Source organism: Herpailurus yagouaroundi, unplaced genomic scaffold, assembly GCF_014898765.1.
Source record: "Herpailurus yagouaroundi ecotype Mexico unplaced genomic scaffold, PumYag 189, whole genome shotgun sequence".
NCBI lineage: Eukaryota > Metazoa > Chordata > Mammalia > Carnivora > Felidae > Herpailurus > Herpailurus yagouaroundi.
In genome coordinates this window covers 12,636,211-12,656,590 of record NW_024412420.1, presented here as the reverse complement: position 1 = coordinate 12,656,590, position 20,380 = coordinate 12,636,211, and the positions used below count along the sequence as shown (strand labels likewise).

The window sequence follows — 20,380 nt, the reverse complement described above, 5'->3', positions numbered from 1 at the left end:
ACTCACCAGCCAAGTGGTTTGAGTAGCCGAAAAGCAGGTGGCTCCCGCCACTCCAGGGCGACACTAGATTGAGGTGTAAAGTGTGTACTATTTATAGGGCATTTCTGGGCCTCACCCTAAGGACTTCTGATTGGCTTTGGGGTAGATCTATCACTCATCTTTTGGGTTCGAGGTGGGTGGAAGGTCAACCACGACCAATACAAAACCACTCCTCAGCTAAGCCCCTCCCCATCTAGCTTCCTGTTGCTGTCCATCAACCACCTCGTAGGCGGGACTTCACGTCCCGCCAATTGGCTGACGAACATGTCGTTCACTCTTCAGTAGGTTTCCGGTTGGTGCCCTCTACTGTCCATCAGTGACATTTCACAAGTCTATTGGCCAAACCAACGTCGCTCTAGACGCCTCTCTCTGATTGGATACTAGTGCTGTCGGTCCCCAATGTACTGAACTCTTATTGGTGAACGCTGCCGTCGCTCGGGCGGTGGCGGGCTCCGGGATTGGCGGGTGCTGGGCGGGCGGTGTCAGGCTCTCGGTGGCGGCGGAGGCGGCGGAGGCCAGGGAGGAAGATGTCGTAATGAGCGGTGGGTCCTGACCGCTGCCGGCGGGGTCTTTCCGGCCCCCAAGGGTCGGGAAGACGGGCAGAGGCCGCAGGGAGGGGAAGCCGGGGCCGGGGGTTCCCCCCTGGGACCGGGCCTGGCGCCGGGGCCCGGCTCCGGGAGGGGCGGGGGAGGGAGGATTCCCGCCCGGAGGAGGAGCGGGGCTGGCCAGCCGGGCGGAGGCACCCGGAAGGGGGCGTTCGACTCCCCGCCCCCTCGGAGCCCGCTGGGCGGGAGGGCGGCGCTTCCGGGGGCTGGTGAGAGGTGCGGGCACCCGGGCGTGCCTGGCACCCCCTTCACCCAGTTGCCTACCCACCTCAGTGCTTCCGGCCTGTGGACACAGCCTGGGTCTGCTCCGAGGAGGCGGCCCACGCTCCTCGCGCTAGCCCTGTGTTGGGGGACCCTCCTGCATTCTGACTCGGTGCCTACCGGCGATTCAGGGCCCTCCCGAGTGCAGAGAGGGGCGAGGGAGTGCTTAAAATGCAGACGGTGCCAACCACATGGGCACTGCGGGGCCTAGAAGCCAGCCTGGTTCCCGATATACCCCAATGGAGAGATGGTGTGTCAGGACACGAGGGCACCGCTCCCCGCCCCCCCGCAAAGGGCAGAGGACTTCTTGCCTTAGACTGCGACGTGGACATAAACCTCGTAATGTTTTCACTTGGGTCCTTGAACACCAGCTAGATACCCGCAAGCTCTTAGCAGAATTATGAGCCGTTTAAGAACTTGCTGACAAAGCTCCCAGCCTGTTAGCTGATGCTCCGTCGGTGGGACTGCTGAATCCCAAAAGCCAGGTGCAAACCTAAGGAATGACAGAAGAAATAAAACGGATATTTACTTTCTTTCTCCACCCTGCCTCCATCCCATTGCTGACTTGGTTCTCAGCCTCCTACCCGTGCTTCTTGGCTTATGTTCCCAGTGGCTTTCTAATTTTAGTTGAAAAGGAACTGTGTCTTCTCTTTGGGCAATTGAGAAACCTGTCCTCACCGCATTCCTTGGTTTTGACTCCAGTATACCGTCATGTTTATTTCTTAATTAACTTGATCCAGGGGGACTCCATCTGGCTTTTCTCAGTGCACATTCTCCCAAAGTTTGTTTCTTCTTGAGGCTACTTCTTGCTCCCTTATTTGTGGTTTCCTAGAGAAAGGGAGGGAAGAGCTTGTAGATCTGCTTTAAGCAAGGAATTGGCTCACAGTCCCCCATTATGCTGATTTAATTGCAGAAAAAAGGGTGATGACTGTTTCAAGGTATACTAGCATGCACTGTCTACGACTTGGCATGCTGTACCCCAGAAGGCCTTAAGTATCACAATGGAGGGCTAAGCGTTGAGTTGGTATTTTGGATAAGATTTTTAGGGCTAGAAAGTTTAGGGTGTTGGCCAGTTGACAGAGAGGTTGTTGAGGGAACAGTGGTGAAGTCAACACCATAGAAGTCATTTTGATTAATAACACAAAGAAACCTGTTGTCTGCAATAATGAATATAACTGCAGTGTCTTGTTTTGTTTTAAATTCTTGTGTGCAATGAAGGGGGCGAATCTGTCAGACAATCTATCAGTTGGGCTGATGATGTCAATGTTCCAGTGGCTTCCAATAGGCATTAATACCTGTTGGAAATGGATTCTCATTGGCTGGGGCGATTGGTAAGTTTTCTAATTCTGGTTCTTCCGCTTGGTTGTACAGAGGCTTAACCCCTCTTCATTTAAAAGCAGTAACAACAAGGAAAAAAAAAAAGCCGGTCTGACATAATTATAAACTCCCTGAGCTAGGCTGCTAAAGACACAATGTCTTTGCCAAGGAGACCCAAGTGGAATTAGTTCATAATTGGATCCTCACCTCACTGCCCTGTAAGGGGAGCTGGCTCCAGGAGGAAGAGTTTGGCACCAGTGTTGACAGCACATAGATTGGCCGGCTTTTTTCTCTCAGATTCTATTAAAGTTTGGGCCTCCGGAGGCCTGTTGGAGGAGAGAAGCTGAAAGAAGATTTTGGCAAATATCTGGGTAAAGGAGCTTCGTGGCATAATAGCATATAGGGCAGTTCATTTTGATATCTTGTCCTTGAACTTCCTCGTTCTTTCGTTGATTACTAGCAGCCTTTTGGAGAAGTTGCAGGGTCCCTTGTAGCTTGAACCGTCCTTTACAATAGGCATGTGATAATTCCTGACTCTGCTTTCAGAGAGTATTGCCCAACCAGGGCCCTCATGAAGACATCCTAAGCTTGTTGCCACTGGTCGGTAGACCCTGGTACTGGCTTGAGTTCAGCAATCTTCTAGACCTTTGTCACCATACATTTCTATGATGGAAATGTAGCATCTTCTTCTGTGACTTACCTTCCCTCCCTCTGTTCTCTGTTTACCCACAAATTGGAAGGCTTGCTTCCAAGGATAGAAAAATGTAGTAATTAAAGTGTATACAGAGTATTAGAAATTGTAGAGATGTGAACTCTTCTGAGTTTAAACAATTATGGGGTCTAGTCTGAAACCTTGCGGGCTGAAGACTTGAAGTAAAATGTATTTGGAGAAGCTCCAGTACTTATGAGTTTGGATAGCTTAACGGGATTAGGGAACTTCTCATAAATTCTAAACGAGGAACACTTGACCCACATGCTGGACTGAGAGGTGGACATCATTATGGAATGAATTCATTGACGTTTTTGCTTATTTGTTTTTTGCTACGAATTAGGGTAAAAACATGGGGCATTACCAACTCCAGGGCACCGTCAGCCTAAGTATCGGGAAAGGATTAGAGATTGTCCTGGAAGAGATGTTCCCCGGTGGTACTGGTAGATTTGTCCAAGTTGACAGGATTCTGAAAGGGAAAACTGATTTTTCCACTGCCTCACGCGATGCTAGAAAGAGAACCCAGGAGCAAGCTCAGTCAGCACTCGCTGCTTAGCTTCCCCCACATGGCCAGGAGGTGCTCTTTCTGGGTGCTCTGAGGCCGTCACCGGCACAGGGCATTACCGTGTGCTTCTCATCAGGACGTGCCCTGGGGAGCCGAGCTCTGCTCAGGAGCAAGGGAGCACAAAAGGGCTGAGTGCCCAGGTTAGATGCTGTTCAGTCTGTCCCCGTGAAAGGCTTCGAGCAGTGTTGAGATATCCAGGCTGTTTGTGTCACCGGAAGAGCATGTGTGCAGGTCCAGCTGTTTGCATCCCTCCTTTGGACGTCTCATTCCTTAGCTGCAGCTGGTGTCAGCTTCAGAGTTGTGTGCTGTACCTGGCCGGAAGCCTCACCGCGTCGTAATGCCAACGTTTAGCTTGGGCGACTGTTGTTTTTGAGACTGAGGGCTCTGAGATGCCGGTTTGCCCTTAGGCCATGACTTAGGCTGTTAGGTGGCCCCTTTCACCTCAGCCACGGGGTGAAAAGTGGCCCAGGAACGACCAGCAGACTCTGGCCTGCCCACTGCCAAACGTCCTCTTTCTAGAGCTTCCTCTTTGGCGTATTTGTTAGCTTTCCCCTGGGACTCAGTGGAATCATGGAGCAGCTTCCCAGAGAGTGTGACTAGGGACTAAGAGACAGCAGGCAGGGCTGCGTGATTGAAAGTGGAGCATTTCTGCCCCTGGCCAGTGTCGGGCTGAAGGCTTCTCAGATTAGCCTAAAGACAGACCAAAACCTTTCCCGGCCTTCCGAACGGTAAATGGTAAGCCAACCCTCTCTTCTCAGGGGAAATGAAGTCAGTGCTCATTTCACAACTGGTCCGAGCCGGGGATGAATGTGGGCGTGACTCACAAGTAAATGTGCCAAAGCAGAGAAAACAAGTGTTTGTACACAGTGGTCTTCTAGGGGGAAAAAGTGTTATCTTGGTTTCTTTTTCTCTCCTGTTCCCTAAGAGCGGTCTGGGACCAAGTACTCTTTGTACCATTTCCTGGGACTGCTCTGTCAGGGTAAAGAGCTGCCCTGGGTCCCCACGCACTTCTCCAGTGTCCCTTCCAGTACCACTGGCTGTGACCCAGGCAGGATGCAAACTAGCAAATGACTGTCACATTTCGAGGAGGCATATTCATATAGCCAGCCCTCATTATCTTAACTCATTTGGAAAAGAATTCCCCTTCCCTGGTGCAGGTTCATTGAAAGAAGCATTGAAAAGCGGTGCCTGGTGTGTGGTGATGAGGTGTGTGCTTTGAGATCTTTGTCCGGGTGCAGGACTGGACTGTGCGGATCTGCACACAGGTACTTGTCCCCGCGTGAGGCAGTGGGCGGGCTTGGGAGTTCCATCTGGGACAGCATCAGCTGAGCTGACCTGGCGGGTGGATTCCAGCCTCGTGCCAGGACATGCACATCTGTGGGTTTTCTCCTGTGGTTCTTAAAACTCCATTTAGGCTCTCCCACTCTGCAGTCTCCAGGATTCATTCACTCATCCACTCAAAAAACATATACTAGGCACCTACTATGTGCCAGGTAGGAGGGATACATGGGTGGGTAAGGGAAGGAGAAGTTCCTTGCTTTAGGAAGCCTACATCTTAGTGGGTGACAATACATAAGTAACTACTGGATATTAGACAATGAGAAGTGGTACGAAGAAAAAGAGAAGACAGAAGAATGTGAAAGGGTGCAATTTATATAGGGTGGTCAGGGAAGGTTTCAGTGAGAAGGTGACATGTGAGTAAAGCCACAGAAGGAGGGGAGAGATTGAGCCATGCTCAGTCTGGGGTGGGGGGCGGGGGAGGTTGAGAACTCAGCCAAGGAGGACAGCAAGTGCAAAGGCCCTGAGAAGGGGCTGTACCTAGTATGTTGGAAAGCAGCAGGGAGACCAGCGTGGCCGAAGTAGTGAAGAGGAGGGACAGGATAGGTCAGATAGGGTCCTTATGTGTCACGGTGGGGACTTCAGTTCTTACTTTGAATGGGAGACAGGATGCTCTTGGGGGGCTCTGAGCAGAGGAGTACTGTGATTTCACTTAAGTGTGATGGGTCTCATTCTGGATGCATGTTGAGAGCAGACTGACGGGAACAAGGTCACAAGCCCGGCTAGGAGGCTTTTGCAGTTAACCAGTGACAGATGATGAGGATCTGAATCTGGGTGACAACAGGTGGTGGTGAAAGCAATCAGATACTGAATGTATTCTGTACTTTCAAAATACATTTTCTACCTTGAACCGAAACACTGTTTGCTGGCTGTCATATGTAGAGTGTGGAAAAAAAGAAGGGTCAAGCATGCCGTACAGGGTTTTAGCACTGAGCTGCTGGAAGGACAGAATTCCATTCACTGCACAGGGAAGTTTGAAGGAGACACAGAATTAGGACGATACCGGGCATTGGTTAGATCTGAGATGCTTGTTGACATATCCAAGAGGAGGTGTCAGTAGGCAGTCGGATATACAAGATATAAGTTTGGGAGTCATCGTTATATAGAACCTGTATGTTACTGGTTGTTAAAATGCTGTGAGGCTAGATGAAACCGCCCAGGAAATAGGTATAGACAGAAGAAAAATAAATGCTGAGACTGCACCCTGGGGCAACTCAACCAGTTAGAATTTGAGAGGAGAGGAGGACCCGGCAAAGGAATACTTTGAAAAAGTAGCTAGAGACATAGATCAACCTGGCAAGTGTGTTCCCGAAGCCAAGTGTAGAAAGTGTTTCAAGGAGAAAGAGGGGTCAGCTGTCAGATCAACACATAAAATAAGGTCTAAGAATTAACTGTTGGATATAGCAATGCAGAGGTCACTGGTGGCACAAGCAGTCTTTGTGGCATGGGCAAAAACCTTGAGCAGGTTCAAGAAAGACTGGCAGGAGAGGAATTAGGGGCAGCACTTATGGGTACCTCTTGCAAAGGGTTTTGTTTGAAAAGGGGAGAAATAACAGCTTTTAACTGCTGAAGGGATTTTTTTTTTTTAATGTTTATTTTTTGAGGGAGGGAGATGAGGGGTAGAGAAAGAGACCGAGAATCTGAAGCAGGCTCCAAACTGTCAGTGCAAAGCCCAACGTGGAGCTTGAACTCGTGAACCGTTAGATCATGATCTGAGCTGAAACTAAGAGTCAGATGCTTAACCAACTGAGCCACCCAGGTGCCCCGGGAATTTTTTTAATTTTTGTTGTTGTTTTAGAGAGAGAGAGAGAGGTGAGGAAGGGGCAGAGAGAAAGAGAAAGAATCCCAAGCAGGCTCTGCATTGTCAGCACAGAGACTGACACGGGGTTTGAACTCACAAACCGTGAGATCATGACTCGAGCTGAAACCCAAGAGTCAGAAGCTTAACCCCCTCAGCCCCCAGGTGCTTCAAATTGATGAAGGGAATTTTAACTTCCTGATGAAACCGTGGGCCCACTAAGAGGCCTGGCCTGAGCCGCCTTTGGCCTGAGGCATTAGCAAGCCGCCACTCAAGAGTTGTTCTCATTTATGTAAAGTCAGTGAAGTTCCTTTTACCCTTACTGAGCTCCTTTATATGGTTATTGTGGTGCTGGAGGCTTGCTTGTCTGCAGTTTGGTGTTTTTAACCACCAGTGTTGCTGCTCCCTCCGTGCAGGCTGGTTCTCTCAGCCCATTTATGAACTCCCTTCAAGGTCCAACTTTGTTCTCTAAAACCAGCCACGGCTTGCTTTTCCCTTACCAACTCTGAATTCTTCCAGGCCAGGCAACTGGGAGAAACTGTTTTGTTGGCTTCTGGCCCAGCTGAGCTGACCAAAATAGCCTGCAGAAGGACTGTTTGTGCAGAGTGAAATTCCTCCAGGGGAAATACCATAGCGGATGGCCAAGAAGGCCATGGTAGGAACCCATGAGGCCAAAAAAGAAAAAAAAAAAAAAAAAAACCAGGTACCGCCAAGTCCTGGCTATGGAGTTTGACCCAAGTTCTCTCCAGAGGGAAAAGAGCTTTCTAAAGCTTATTGTGGTATTTCTTAGGTCCCCTTCTCTCTCATTCCCTGTGTCTCAAGAGTAATATTCTCAAGTGAAAGACCAGTGGAGCGGCCCCCAGTCTGATGGCCAGGGCTTCGGGGTCCTGTCTGAGGCCTCCTCCTGTTACCGGTGCTTCCTGGGCCAGGCCATTGGAGAGACCCCCAGGACAGACACCACTCATTGCCCTCTGATAGGGGAAGGGGCCTGTGGGACCTTTACACGGGCACACAGGACGGGCTCTTGCCCCAGACTTGGGGGTTGGGAGGGAAGAGGTCAGGAAAGATCTTCCCTGCTTAAGTGAATTATAAACCGAGCTGTAAGGACTGGAGTTAGCCAGACAAATGCCAGAAAGAGCAAGCTTAGGCTCCAAGTGAGAGAGGGCGGGTTGTAGTTCCAGAAATGGAAAACACTGAAGTGCCTGTGGGGAGAGTCTGAAGAGCAAGAGATAAAGGAGAGGTAGAGGGGGAGGGGCAGAGTGTTTTTGGCTTTTACAAGCTTATCCTAAGATCATCTGAAGCTATTGAAAGGTATAATGGGGGGGGGGGGGGTTGGCGACTGGATGGGATTTGCATTTTAAAGATTCTTCTGACACTGATAGTGGAGGCTGGATTAGAGGGGGCCAGGCAGAGGCTGGGGAGCCATTTTGAAGACTCTGGGCAGTATTCCAGGCCGAGCAGAAGGTGGTTAGTGCCAGGGTCGGGGCAAAGGGGATGGAGAGTGGTGAGTGGATTGGAGAGAGGTTTATATTTAGGAGATAGACTCATGAGGGCTTGATGAGTCATAGGCAAAGAGGATGATGTTCAGGTTTCCTTGTGATTGGAAATACCAGACAGAAGTTGGTTGCACCAGAGACTACTATTATTCATCGAGCCCGCAGGCACTGAAGGGCCCCTGTGTTGTCTGTAGCAGTGCAGTGAAAACCGGCCCGCCCTCCCCCCCAACCCTTCTGCGAATATCGAGAGACATTAAGCCTGTGATTATTTAATGGGTGGCGAGTGTTACCAGAGGGGTTAACCTCATCTCAGGGGTCTGAGTAAATGACAGCTGGGTACATAGTGGGCTCTCAATGAATTTTTCTGGGGAAAAACCAGGCTGAGACGTGAAGGGTGAGTAGGTGTTAGCTAGTAAAGAGAGAAGAAAGAGCCCTGAGCAAGGAAAGGTCAGTGGCAGAGATGAAAGCTTCAAGGATCTGGAAGAGGGCCTGTGGAGGCCCGGATTGAGAACGCTGGGGAGAGGATGGGCAGAGGTGGCAGCTCGGTGTGGGAAGTCCTGTGGCCCGCCCACGTGGAAGGCTCACAGAGGGCCGGATGTACCCGCCTGCCCCTCAGGAGAGCTGGGCCACATGCAGATCCAGGAGGTGGCAGTCTGTGGACAGTACCTGGAGCCCTGTGAGTGGGCATGGTCACCTGTGGAACAGGTGTTGGGTGAGAAGGATGGGTGTTGAGGAACAGAACCCGAAAGGGGAGGAGGAGGCTGGAGAGATAGGAGAAGATCCATGGGAATTTTGAGGCGTTGGGAATAGTCAGGGTCAAGAACTGCTGACGAGGGTCTGTTGGATCTAGCAGGGAGGAGGTCTTGGGTGACCCAAGCAGGAGCAGGGAGAGCAGAGAGCCAGGGTCAAAGTCCTGATGCTGCTGCTCAGGGAAATAAGCAAGTGAGAAAGGAGGGAAACAGTAAAGTGCCGGCAGCTTTTCCACCAGGCCTGTACAGAAAGAGCCCGGAGACTCAGGGGCTGCTTCTCAGCTGGTGTTCGAACTAGACTGGCTTCCAGTCTGGGGAAAGGAGAGTCAGGGGTGGTGCCATCAGGCCCTAGACCCCACCCAACCCCACCCCCCAACCCTCCAGTCTGGAAGCCTCCCTTGATGCCCTTGGCATTCCTTGGAGCCTGAGAGAGCTACTGTTGCTTGTGTAATAAATCACTGTAAAACTTCACCAGCCAAGGGACTGTTGGGAAAGTTCTAGCTAACCTGAATTAATGAAAAGTCTGAATGGCACAACTCTGAAAGGAATGCAGCTTTTTCTTTCAAGAACGCTTAGGAAATCCCACTCACCGGTGCTGCTAAGTGTAGGTTTCAGTGACCGGATCTAAACTGCTGTTAAAAGCACGCAGTACAATTGAAATGGTCGAAGTGGCATAAAACAATTACGTGGTTTTGCGCAAGAGTCCCTTTGCAGTCTTCATACACTATTTAGCCTCCCTTTGAATAGTATGAAGACAAAGTTAAGCACAATTTATGTCCAAATTACACATTTTAAATATAAGGTTCCAAATTAATGAGGTTCTAAAGTACCTTTGATCATCGTCTTGCAGTTACACATCTGTGCTTACTTCTGAACCACTTTTCATTTCCAAACACCCAACTGGAAATGCTTCTCTTTTCCCTTTCATGGTTAATCCCAGGATATAGTTCTCCAGTGGTAGGGAGATCAGTCTCTGTTTTGACTGCCCAAGCCGGCACCCGAGGGGCCACAAAGCTCTGAGTGACACTAGGAGAGATACTTACAAACACTGGTTTGAAATCTAGAGGGTTATTTCAAGAGCCAACTGGGGAGGAAAATGAAACCAAACCCAAATGGTACAAGGTCGTCGCGCACCAGCAGGCTGCTTCGGTAAATGCTGCTGTAACTTCCTAACTGAAGAATCGCTCCGAGCCCAACCTGGTCTCCAAACAGTTTGAGTCCAGGGTAACAACAACTGTAGAGGGAGAAAGGGAGATGAGTAAGAAGCTCAAGGCCTTTTTTCAAGTCATTTGCACTCTGTCCCATTCTAGTGTCCTTCTATTTCAGAGCAGAGGATGTCTGCGGGAGTCAGTCACCAATTTTAGCTAAGTGAACCTGAGCCCAGGGGAGCCTCCTGGGAGAGCCCCTGTCTTCCCTTCCCATCCTTGGCTGCAAGTAACTCATTTTGTGTTTTTAATCGCAACATGGCCTGAGAATTGAAAAAGCCTTATAAAAAAGTTCGTTTAGTCCAGCTTCCCACCCCATCTAGACATCCCATCTCTGACAGAGACACACATCCTGCCTCTGTCTAAACGATTCCAGAAAAGGGAGAACATTACCTCAAAAGGCAACGGATTCTATCTTTTGAAAGTTTTCCCTTCTATTAATCCAAAATCTGCCTTCTTTTTTTTTTTTTTTTAAGTAAACTCTACCTGCAATGTGGGGCTCAAACTTATGACCCCGAGATCAAGAGTTACATGCTCAACTGACTGAGCCAGCCAGGCATGCCCAAAATCTGCCTTCTTGAAGTTACCACCCTAAAGTCTTGAACCACCTATGGGATAAGTCCCCTGGTGGATATCACTAGTCTGGCATCCTGGTCACACCATTGCTCCTGTCCTCTGACCAAGCTCCAATTGAAAATGCCCCTTTCACAATGTCCCTCAGAATGAAAGCTGACACTCCAGACGTGGCCCAGTTGTGCAGAACGCACTGGGACGATTAACTTATTCTTCTGTGATTGAACTTTTGGAAATGCAGTCCAAGATTGCAGTAGCCTTTTTGGCAACCACATCTAGATTCTATTGCCTCCCGTTTAGCTTTGAGAAGAACCCACTGGGGCTTTTTCCCAGGAGAGCCACTGTTAAGCTCTGTCTTCCTGTCCTGCATGCATGTGATTTTTTTTTTTTTTTTAACCCAAGGGCAAGATGTACTCAACTACAAAGTTTAAACCACTGTTTATTGATTACCACTGTGTGCTCGCTGCTCTCCGTAGTAATTATTGATGCCTCCTAGAATCCCAGGAGGTGCTGTGCCCTTTGTCTTACAGCGCAGTGAGGCTGAGAGGGATGCCCCCGCCACCCCACAGATGACAGCACAGACCCAGCTCTCATAGGTCTGGATGGAGCCTCATGCTCTAAAAGCACTGCACATACTAGTTTTTAAAGATCTCTGAACCCTAATACTGACACCCAGTGTATTTATAACCCTCAGTTTTGTGACATCTGCGAGTTGAACTTGCCTGCTTGGTCTTTGCATGGTTTTCCAAACTTCAGTGGTGAATCGACTACTCTAAAGCCACGTTTTCCAGCCTCTAGGGCGCAGAACCAATTTAGTGAGTCACAGCCAGCATTTAAAAAAAATGAAATAGAGTAGAAAAATACCCAAGCACATCACACAGAGTAACGTAGATTTTGTTTCAGGAAACTCAGTGCCTGAGCATAGGACAGGGAGGCGTGTGGGTGCGCGCATACTCAGTCTTTATGTAAATTGTTTTTATAACTGTGGTTCGTGGTCAGAATGCTTTGAACATCACTGCTCTAAAGGAAAAATGTTTTTGAGTCAACTTAGATTGTCTTCATTAGAATGCTGCAACCTTACTTAATTGTGCACAGAAATCTGTTTATCAACTCATTGATCTAGCTCCTATAAAATTAATTAACTACAAAAAAGCCAGTAAGAATCACATCAGCAACTTCCTTCTGGGAGGATGACACTTGATGGAACCCGTATCACGGCTGTCAGCAGCAGCGTGCCACAGCCTCGACACCTCAGGCTCCCTGAGCTGCAGACGCCTACCCTGCAGCGTCTAGTGCAACGCAGCCCTCCCACGCTTCTTAAGAGCCGTCATCCCTCACTTTGCACAAGTGTGTCGTGAATTAAATGTGCAGAATTAAGTTGTCTTAATTAGCCCACGCAGTTAGAGCGGCACCACTTGGCACTGGTACAGTTGTGAAAACACACACAGGCCCCGAAACAGGCAAAGCCCAGTAAAGCAACAGTCACCCAGTGATCTCTATAGTATGCGTTCATTTTTAAAAGACCATCACAGTGAAAACACCGGAATAAAACATTCTGGTAGAAAAAAGCACGGGCCTCCCAGGAGAAGCTGCCCACCCTTGCCCTGGGGCCCACCCCTGAGTTTGAGACACCCTGGTGGACCTTGCAGCAAACTCCCCAGGGTGTGTGGATCTCAGCCCTTTTAGGTAGAGGCACATTTAGCTTAGCCCCCAACCCAGACTATCCTGCCTGTGTTTTTGGTTTTGTTTTTGTTTTTTCCTTCTCGTTTATAACGATATTACGAAAATTGCAGTCAGATCCCTTGTTGAACTAAAACACACAGCAAAACACCCTTCTCTTGGTGTATCCATACAAAACCCCAGGAAACAAGCATGACTCATTTTTTTTGCAACCCTGTGCTTATTCCTTACGATAACTGCTTCCTTACTGCAGTAATTGTAGCGTGCAGTCATCTGTTCTAGCATTTTGCCGAGGATCAGTGTCTGTATTATTGCAGGATCTCCTAATACGATTTTGCCTAGAGCTGCCCTCTGGCTTCTCATATACTTTGCGAGTGTGCCTGTAAAGTCTTACTCTGGAGTGCAGTTTGTGTGGCCCTAGGGCCTGGAAACCATTGAAGGCATCGGTCTTGCTGGCCCCTCGTCTGTCCTGGGCTTAGTTCCTTCCCCTTGACTTTTTCTTTCCCTTCCCCCTACCTTTCCCGGGGAAGAATGACTCTCCGCCAGAGGCCAGCCTAGACGGAATAGTTTGAGTAGTTGCCCTCTCTCCATGACTTCAGTCCTCTTCCCAGGAGATCAGGGGGCTCACTGCCTTCTCCAGTCTCCAGACTAATAACCTGGTTTCTGTACTTCCTGAAAGCTACTTTCCAGAGGTTCAAGGTACAAGTCTTACTGCCCAGTGGCCTTCTCCTTAGTGACTTATGAACTACAAGATGGCATAGATTCTTTGCCCCAATTCTCATGATTTCCACTTTACTTATATTTCTCTTAGATCGGATTTAAGTTCAGAGTATTGATTCCCTTTGTTACTTCCTCAGCGTTCTTTAGTTTTCTTTATTTAAAATTAAAAAAAGCACAATAGAGTATATTCATTGTGGGAACATGAGAAAATCCAGGAAAACAAGGAGAAAAATTCTGAGTCAAATGAAATTCTACCACCAAGGGATAATGGCCTTTAACATTTCAGCATTTTTTTTTAATTTTTTTTTTCAACGTTTATTTATTTTTGGGACAGAGAGAGACAGAGCATGAATGGGGAAGGGGCAGAGAGAGAGGGAGACACAGAATCGGAAACAGGCTCCAGGCTCTGAGCCATCAGCCCAGAGCCTGACGCAGGGCTCGAACTCCCGGACCGCGAGATCGTGACCTGGCTGAAGTCGGACACTTAACCGACTGCGCCACCCAGGCGCCCCTAACATTTCAGCATTTTTAGAGACTTTTCCTGCTGTACTCCTATTTAGAAATATAACACATTTAACAAAAATAGAGTTTACTCTGTTTTCATTCTTTTTGTTATATTCAGTCATTAGTTCTAGTCTTGGTGACACCTTTGGGGCCATACCTACCATCCTATATAAATTTGCTTAAAGCAGTTCCCCACGTGCTGAAGATCCATACCTGGGCCGTTGTGCCTTTGTAATAAAGGCTGAGAATAAAGCACCTAAGGTTTCCTCATGGAGCAGGCGTGTCCTTGTAGAGATCCTGGCTGAGGGATGCTTCTCTCCCAGGTTGGCTTGGCACCTGGCTATAGCAAGAGCGAGCAAGAAGCTTGGGTTAGAACTAGGGAGTTAGCTGCGGGGGAGGCGGGAGGGCGCCTCCAAATAGGGATTCCGATCTCGCTAGGGAGAGTCAGCAGTACCCTGTAGAGAGAGCTCCATTAGGTGACTGAAGCTGCTCTTGGTATAGTCTTGTATCGTCACGTTCTCCCAGGCTTTATGATGGCTGGAGACAGGACCAGCTGTCCTCACAGCCCCAGATGGCCAAGTTGGAGGAGAGGAAAGAAGGTCATCTACTAACGGGCACCTGGGTGGCTCAGTCGTTTAAGCATCCAGTTTCAGCTGAGGTCATGATATCATGGTCAGTGATTTCGAGCCCCGCGTCAGGCTCTGTGCTGACAGCCCAGAGCCTGGAGCCAGCTTCAGATTGTGTGTCTCCCTCTCTCTGCTCCTTCCCCACTCACACTCTTTCTCTGTCTCTCAAAAATTAATAAAGATTTTTTTTTTTTTTTAAAGAAAGGTATAGGGTTGCTAATCTTGAATGGGGAGATGTGAGGAAAGGTTAACATCTCTTGGAGAAGCAGCAGCAAAGAGGCGAAAAGAGTGTCTGAGCCAGTGGGCTTGGGTTCTGTTCCGGCATCTTGTGCATTGTTCTGTCTCTTCCCTTCCAGCAGGTCCACAGACCAGCATGGCTGCCACTGCCGCTGTCAGTCCCAGTGACTACCTGCAGCCCGCCGCCTCCACCACCCAGGTGAGTGGGCAGTGGCTTCTGAGGGTTGGGCTGCATCGGCCTGGAAGCACTCCCGGAAGCCGACATTAAACCACAGCCAAAAGCTCTGTACTGGCTAGGATACGAGACCCGGGAAGGTTCGGTTGTCCGCTTTCTCTGAACTAAGAAGCCAGGGCTGCTTACCTAAGATGGCACAGTTGAGCCGAGGGAAAAGCAGGGTTAAACTCAAGGTCCCTTCCACCAGACCCCCTGACCATAAAAGGGAAACAGAGGCTGTGTCCCTACACAGAGGCTCTGTCCCTGTAGCCTCAAAAGAACAGCCCTCCCCACTTTACCAGAATGTTTATTCTTCCTGTTGGCCCTCCCTTCTTCTTTCCCTCCCTCCCTTCCTCAGCCCTTCCTCAGTTGAGGAATCAGGGTTCCCTTCACCCTGTGATGGGCCCATGGACTTCTGTCTAAGAGCTGAGGATGGCTCCGTGAGCCCTGAGAAACAAGGATAGTGGGAAGTAAGGGTGTTAGTTTACCCTGCTATGGGGGCTTCTGGAGAGTTACTTCCTGAGGAAGGCATTGCCCATTCTTTCTCCCTGAGAGAAAGCAGAGCCAGCAGGGAGGGGGAAGATGCTGGCACCCTGTCTACCAAGGTGGCGAAGAGCCTGCCAGGGGCCACGAAGGGCAGAGGGTGGCTGGGCAGTGGGTTGACACCTCACTTTCTCTCCGCCTGTTCTCTCGCAGGATTCCCAGCCATCTCCTCTGGCCCTGCTTGCTGCAACATGTAGCAAAATTGGCCCTCCAGCTGTTGAAGCTGCGGTGACGCCTCCTGCTCCCCCCCAGCCCACGCCACGGAAACTCGTCCCCATCAAACCTGCCCCTCTCCCCCTCAGTCCTGGCAAGAATAGCTTTGGAATCTTGTCCTCCAAAGGAAACATCCTTCAGATTCAGGGGTCACAACTGAGTGCATCCTATCCTGGGGGGCAGCTGGTGTTCGCTATCCAGAACCCCACTGTGATCAACAAAGGGACCCGGTCAAATGCCAATATCCAATACCAGGCGGTCCCTCAGATCCAGGCGAGCAATTCCCAGACCATCCAGGTACAGCCCAGTCTCACCAACCAGATCCAGATCATCCCCGGCACCAGCCAAGCCATCATTACCCCCTCACCGTCCAGTCACAAGCCTGTCCCCATCAAGCCAGCCCCCGTCCAGAAGTCAAGTACGACTACCACTCCTGTGCAGAGCGGCGCCAATGTGGTGAAGCTGACAGGTGGGGGCGGCAATGTGACGCTCACGCTGCCCGTCAACAACCTCGTGAACACCAGTGACTCCGGGGCCACCACTCAGCTCCTCACGGAGAGCCCCCCCACACCACTGTCTAAGACTAACAAGAAAGCCCGGAAGAAGAGTCTGCCTGCCTCCCAGCCCCCCGTGGCTGTGGCTGAGCAGGTGGAGACGGTGCTGATCGAGACCACTGCGGACAACATCATCCAGGCAGGAAACAACCTGCTCATTGTTCAGAGCCCTGGTGGGGGCCAGCCAGCCGTGGTCCAGCAGGTCCAGGTGGTGCCCCCCAAGGCTGAGCAGCAGCAGGTGGTGCAGATCCCCCAGCAGGCCCTGCGGGTGGTGCAGGCGGCATCTGCCACCCTCCCCACCGTCCCCCAGAAGCCCTCCCAGAACTTTCAGATCCAGGCGGCTGAGCCGACGCCTACTCAGGTACCGCACTCACCCTCTGCACCTGCCTCCCTCTCCTTCACACTGAATGGCTGACACTCCGTTCCCCCTGGGCTTGCTCTGGAAGATGGTGCTGATGCATTTCCCACTTTGACCTGAGTGCTAGGATTCAGCACTGTCTGGGGTGGGCAGGAAGTGGCCATTTGGGCCGGCAAATGGGCTCTCTTCAGTTCATAGGGCTATGTACAGCTCATCCCTATACCTATATTGTGGTCCAGTTTTTCTTTCAGGGAGTCTCTTTTGGAGGATGGGTAGGGGGCAGATATATACTTTTTAATAGTAAAGTTCGTTTTTTTTTTTTTATTATGGAACTACATACTCAGAACGGTACAAGAATGAAACGAATTTCATTCAGAACCATAGAATTTGATGTAAAGCAAGAAAATTCTGGTCATTGTTAATGACAAGAAAAAAAAATAGGGAGACACAGGCCAGCTTGATGGCAGGAACTCTTAGGCTAGATTCATCTGTGATGCTAAGAACTTCAACAAGAATGTTCTTATTGGGGGCTTTTATTAAGGTGGTGTATTACTCTGGAATCTCTTTGGCTCTGTGTGAGTTGGTTTTATTCTCTGTATATGCCTACTAAGGGCCAGAGATGGTGCCTGTGCTGCAGATGGAGAACCTGGAACTCAGGGAAGTTAGGAAATATCCAGTAGCTCATGGGGCATAGGTGACAAGAGCCAGGATTCAGCTTGAAGTTCTGACTTCAAACCCCACGCTCTTTTCTGCTTTTCACTTTGACTTGCTGGGTCTCAGTGGCAGGTGCTACAATTAAAATTGAGGACAAGGATTTTTTTTAATGCAAGAAAACAGCTCCTGCCATTGAGGAACTTATCATGCAGTTGTCTAGAGAGAGAGAACCAAGGCATCACCATCAGTGAGAGTAGGGAGTTGTGTCCTCTTCCTGGGAAAAGGAGTGCCCTTGAGTTTGAGCTGTGCACATGGGAGTCACACAGGAGGAAATCTGAGGTCTGCCTTACAGTGCCTCCTCCCTTCTGGCACATTCTGTATTGTCAAGTGATTTTCTTTAAACTGTTTAATTTACTTATTATAATGTCTATGAGGTTTCATCATCAGATCTGCCGTACAGAGGAACTGAGGTGATACCCGCTCAGGTGCAAACATCCTTGGCAGTACCTCCCCTCCGTTCCCTGAGGTCCCAGATCTTGAGATTGATGGAGGCAGGGCTTAAACCTAGGTCTTCCTAAGGACATAATCATGCAAATGTGCATAGATTTAACTACAATATTATTTTATTATTTTTAAAATATTTTTTAAAGTTTTAAATTTTTTTTTTTTTAATTTTTTTAACGTTTATTTATTTTTGAGAGACAGAGAATGAGCAAGGAAGGAACAGAGAGAGAGGGAGACACAGAATCCAAAGCAGGCTCCAGGCTCTGAGCTGTCAGCACAGAGCCTGACGCGGGGCTTGAACACACAAACCATGAGATCATGACCTGAGCCAAAGTCAGTTGCTTAACCGACTGAGCCACCCAGATGCCCCAGTTTTAATTTATTTTTAAAAGAGCGAGAGAGCATGAGTGGGGAAGGGGTAGAAAGAGAGAGGGGGACAGAGGATCTGAAGCGGGCTCTGCTTTGCCAGCAGAGAGCCCAATGTGGGGCTCAGACTCACAAACCGTGAGATTGTGACCAGAGCTGAAATTGGATGCTTAACTGACTGAGCCACCCGGGTGTCCCTACATTATTTTAAAGATAAAATAGTTTTCCAATATCCTCAGGTGCTGTATATTATACCACTAATTCTCTGTTAACTGTAGATGTAGGCAGTTTCCAGTCTTCTAGCTAAATAAATTCCTAAAAGTGGGGCAAAGGATATGGACATTTTTTTAAAAAGGCATTATATTCTGATTCAGACATGGGCAGTTCACGGTCAAATCTGGCCCACCCATCTGCTTTCATAAATAAAGTTTAATTAGAAAGCAGACATGTCCATTTGTGCTGCATTTGCACTACAAGGCAGAGACCTCATCATGACCTACAGAGTTTAAAATATTTAGTATCTGCCCTTTACAGAAAAAGTTTGCTGACCCTTGCTCTATTTTATGAACAAAAATGTTCTAGTAACAGAAACTTCAGATACACGGAAAATAGCAATTAATGTGCAAAAGGGGCACCTATGAGAAAATTGGGGATGAGAACTGTGTATTCATTAAGAGATGCTATAAGGTTTGTTTCTTTGCTTTTAACTGAGAAACACAGTCTCAGATAACCCAGGAATTTAAAAATAGCACTAATCGAAATCCCAGCAGGACTTTTTTAACAAATAACTTTTTGCCCCTGAATCATTTGAGTGTAAGTTGCCACCACAATCCCTGTCACTTCCAAATGTTTTATAGAAAGGGTCTCATTATTACATGCAAGGACATTCTACATAATGACAGTACAACCATCACACCTAGGAAATTAGCAAAGAAACACGCTAGCATCTAGTTTAGAGACTCCACTCAGGTCTCAGCACTTGTCCCGATAATTCCGTTATGGCAAAAGAGTCTTCCCACGTAGTTGGGAACTACATATGCATGTAGTTGTCATGTCTCCTTAGCCTCTTTCGGTCTGGAACAGTTCTCCGTCTTAACTTGATGTTCGTGACCTTGACATTTTTTTTTAATGTTTATTTATTTTTGAGAGAGGGAGAAAGAGGGCGCATAAATGGGGGAGGAACAGAGAGAGAGGAGATGCAGAATCAGAAGCAGGCTCCAGGCTCCGAGCTGTCAGCACAGAGCCCGATGTGGGGCTCGAACTCACGAACCATGGGATCACGGCCTGAGCTGAAGTCAGTTGCTTAAATGACTGAGCCACCCAGGCGCCCCTAATTTTAATTAAAAAATGTATATATTTTTTAATTTTGAGGGGGGGAGGGGCAGAGAAAGAAGGAGACACAGAATCCAAAACAGGCTCCAGGCTCTGAGCTGTCAGCACAGAACCTGACACAGGGCTCGAACTCACAAACTGCGAGATCATGACCTGAGCCGAAGTCGGATGTTCAACGGACTGAGCTACCCAGGTGCCACAATCTTGACACTTTTGAAGGCTACAGGCCAGTTATTTGTAGAATGTTCCTCAGTTTAGGTTTGTGTGATGTTTCCTCATGACCTCTGGGCTGTGCTTTTTTTTTTTTTTTTTTTTTTTTTGCAGAAATACAGAAGTGATGCTGTGTTCTCACCATATCCTAAAAAGGGTGCATGATTTCAATTTGTCTCCCTACTGGTGACAATTAAAGTAGCAAATATGTTCACTAGATTTCTGCACCTTTTTTTCTTTGTAGTGAAGTAGTATTAAGAGGAAGATACTTTGAGATTATGTAAATATCCCATTCCTCATCAGACTTTTGCCCACTTGTTTTAGTATCTTTTATTAGAAGAGATTTTCTTAAAATTAATGTTTTATTTTAGAAGAGGTTATATTTACAGAAACGTTGTAAAGGTAGTGCAGAGAGTGTCTGTTTACCTCTCACTTGAGTTTCCCCCAGTGTTAAACATCATACGTTACCAGGTACATTTGTCAAAACTAAGAAACCGACATTGTACAAGACTGTTACCTAACTCCAAACTTGATTTGGATGTCACCAGTCTTGCCACTTTTGTCCGCCTTCTGTTCCAGGATCCAGTCCACATACCATGTTGCACTTAGCGGGCACATCTCCCTGGGCCCCTCAGGTGATAGCTTCTTGGTCGTTATTTTCCATGATCTTGACAGTCTTGAGGTGTATTGGTCAGGTATCCTACAGAATGCCCCCAGTCTGGGGTTATAGGTTTTTGGAAAGAATACTACAGAGGTGAGATGGCCCTCTAATCACATTATATGAGGAGTATGTGATGTCCATATGCCATCCTGATGATGTCATGTCCCTGATAACCTCTGTCGCTGGTTAAGGTCGCGTTGGTAGGTCTCTTCATTGAAGTTACTACTTTCCCATTCTCTGTTCTTTTTTGTTTTTAAGTTGATTTACTTATTTTGACAGAGAGAGAGAGAGAGAGAGAGAGTGAGCATGTACGCACACAAGTGGGGGAGGGGCAGAGAGAGAGACAGAG

The 20,380-nt window shown here is 48.5% G+C and overlaps 1 protein-coding gene and 1 long non-coding RNA gene across 6 annotated transcripts in view; one reads left to right on the top strand and one right to left on the bottom strand.

Annotated features, from left to right (window-relative positions):
* Nucleotides 1-391: 391 nt before the first annotated feature.
* Nucleotides 392-20,380, top strand: part of SP2 (Sp2 transcription factor) — a 28,132-nt gene continuing 8,143 nt past the window's right edge. Inside the window, exons 1-3 of one of the 5 annotated variants that reach the window (XM_040497306.1) lie at nt 392-581; nt 14,545-14,621; nt 15,333-16,307. In XM_040497306.1, coding sequence (XP_040353240.1) covers nt 575-581; nt 14,545-14,621; nt 15,333-16,307 — 1,059 coding nt within the window. In that variant the 5' untranslated portion in view covers nt 392-574. Of the gene's footprint in view, nt 1,391-2,217; nt 2,237-14,541; nt 14,622-15,332; nt 16,308-20,380 lie in introns of those variants that run through there. The other 4 variants (XM_040497305.1, XM_040497308.1, XM_040497309.1 and 1 more) reach the window with 4 other exon arrangements.
* Nucleotides 1,293-12,966, bottom strand: LOC121044862 (uncharacterized). Its single transcript, XR_005797514.1, has 4 exons — nt 12,852-12,966; nt 10,012-10,111; nt 1,490-1,733; nt 1,293-1,398 (listed from the first exon to the last, which is right to left on the bottom strand). It is a non-coding gene; the product is annotated as an uncharacterized LOC121044862 (long non-coding RNA).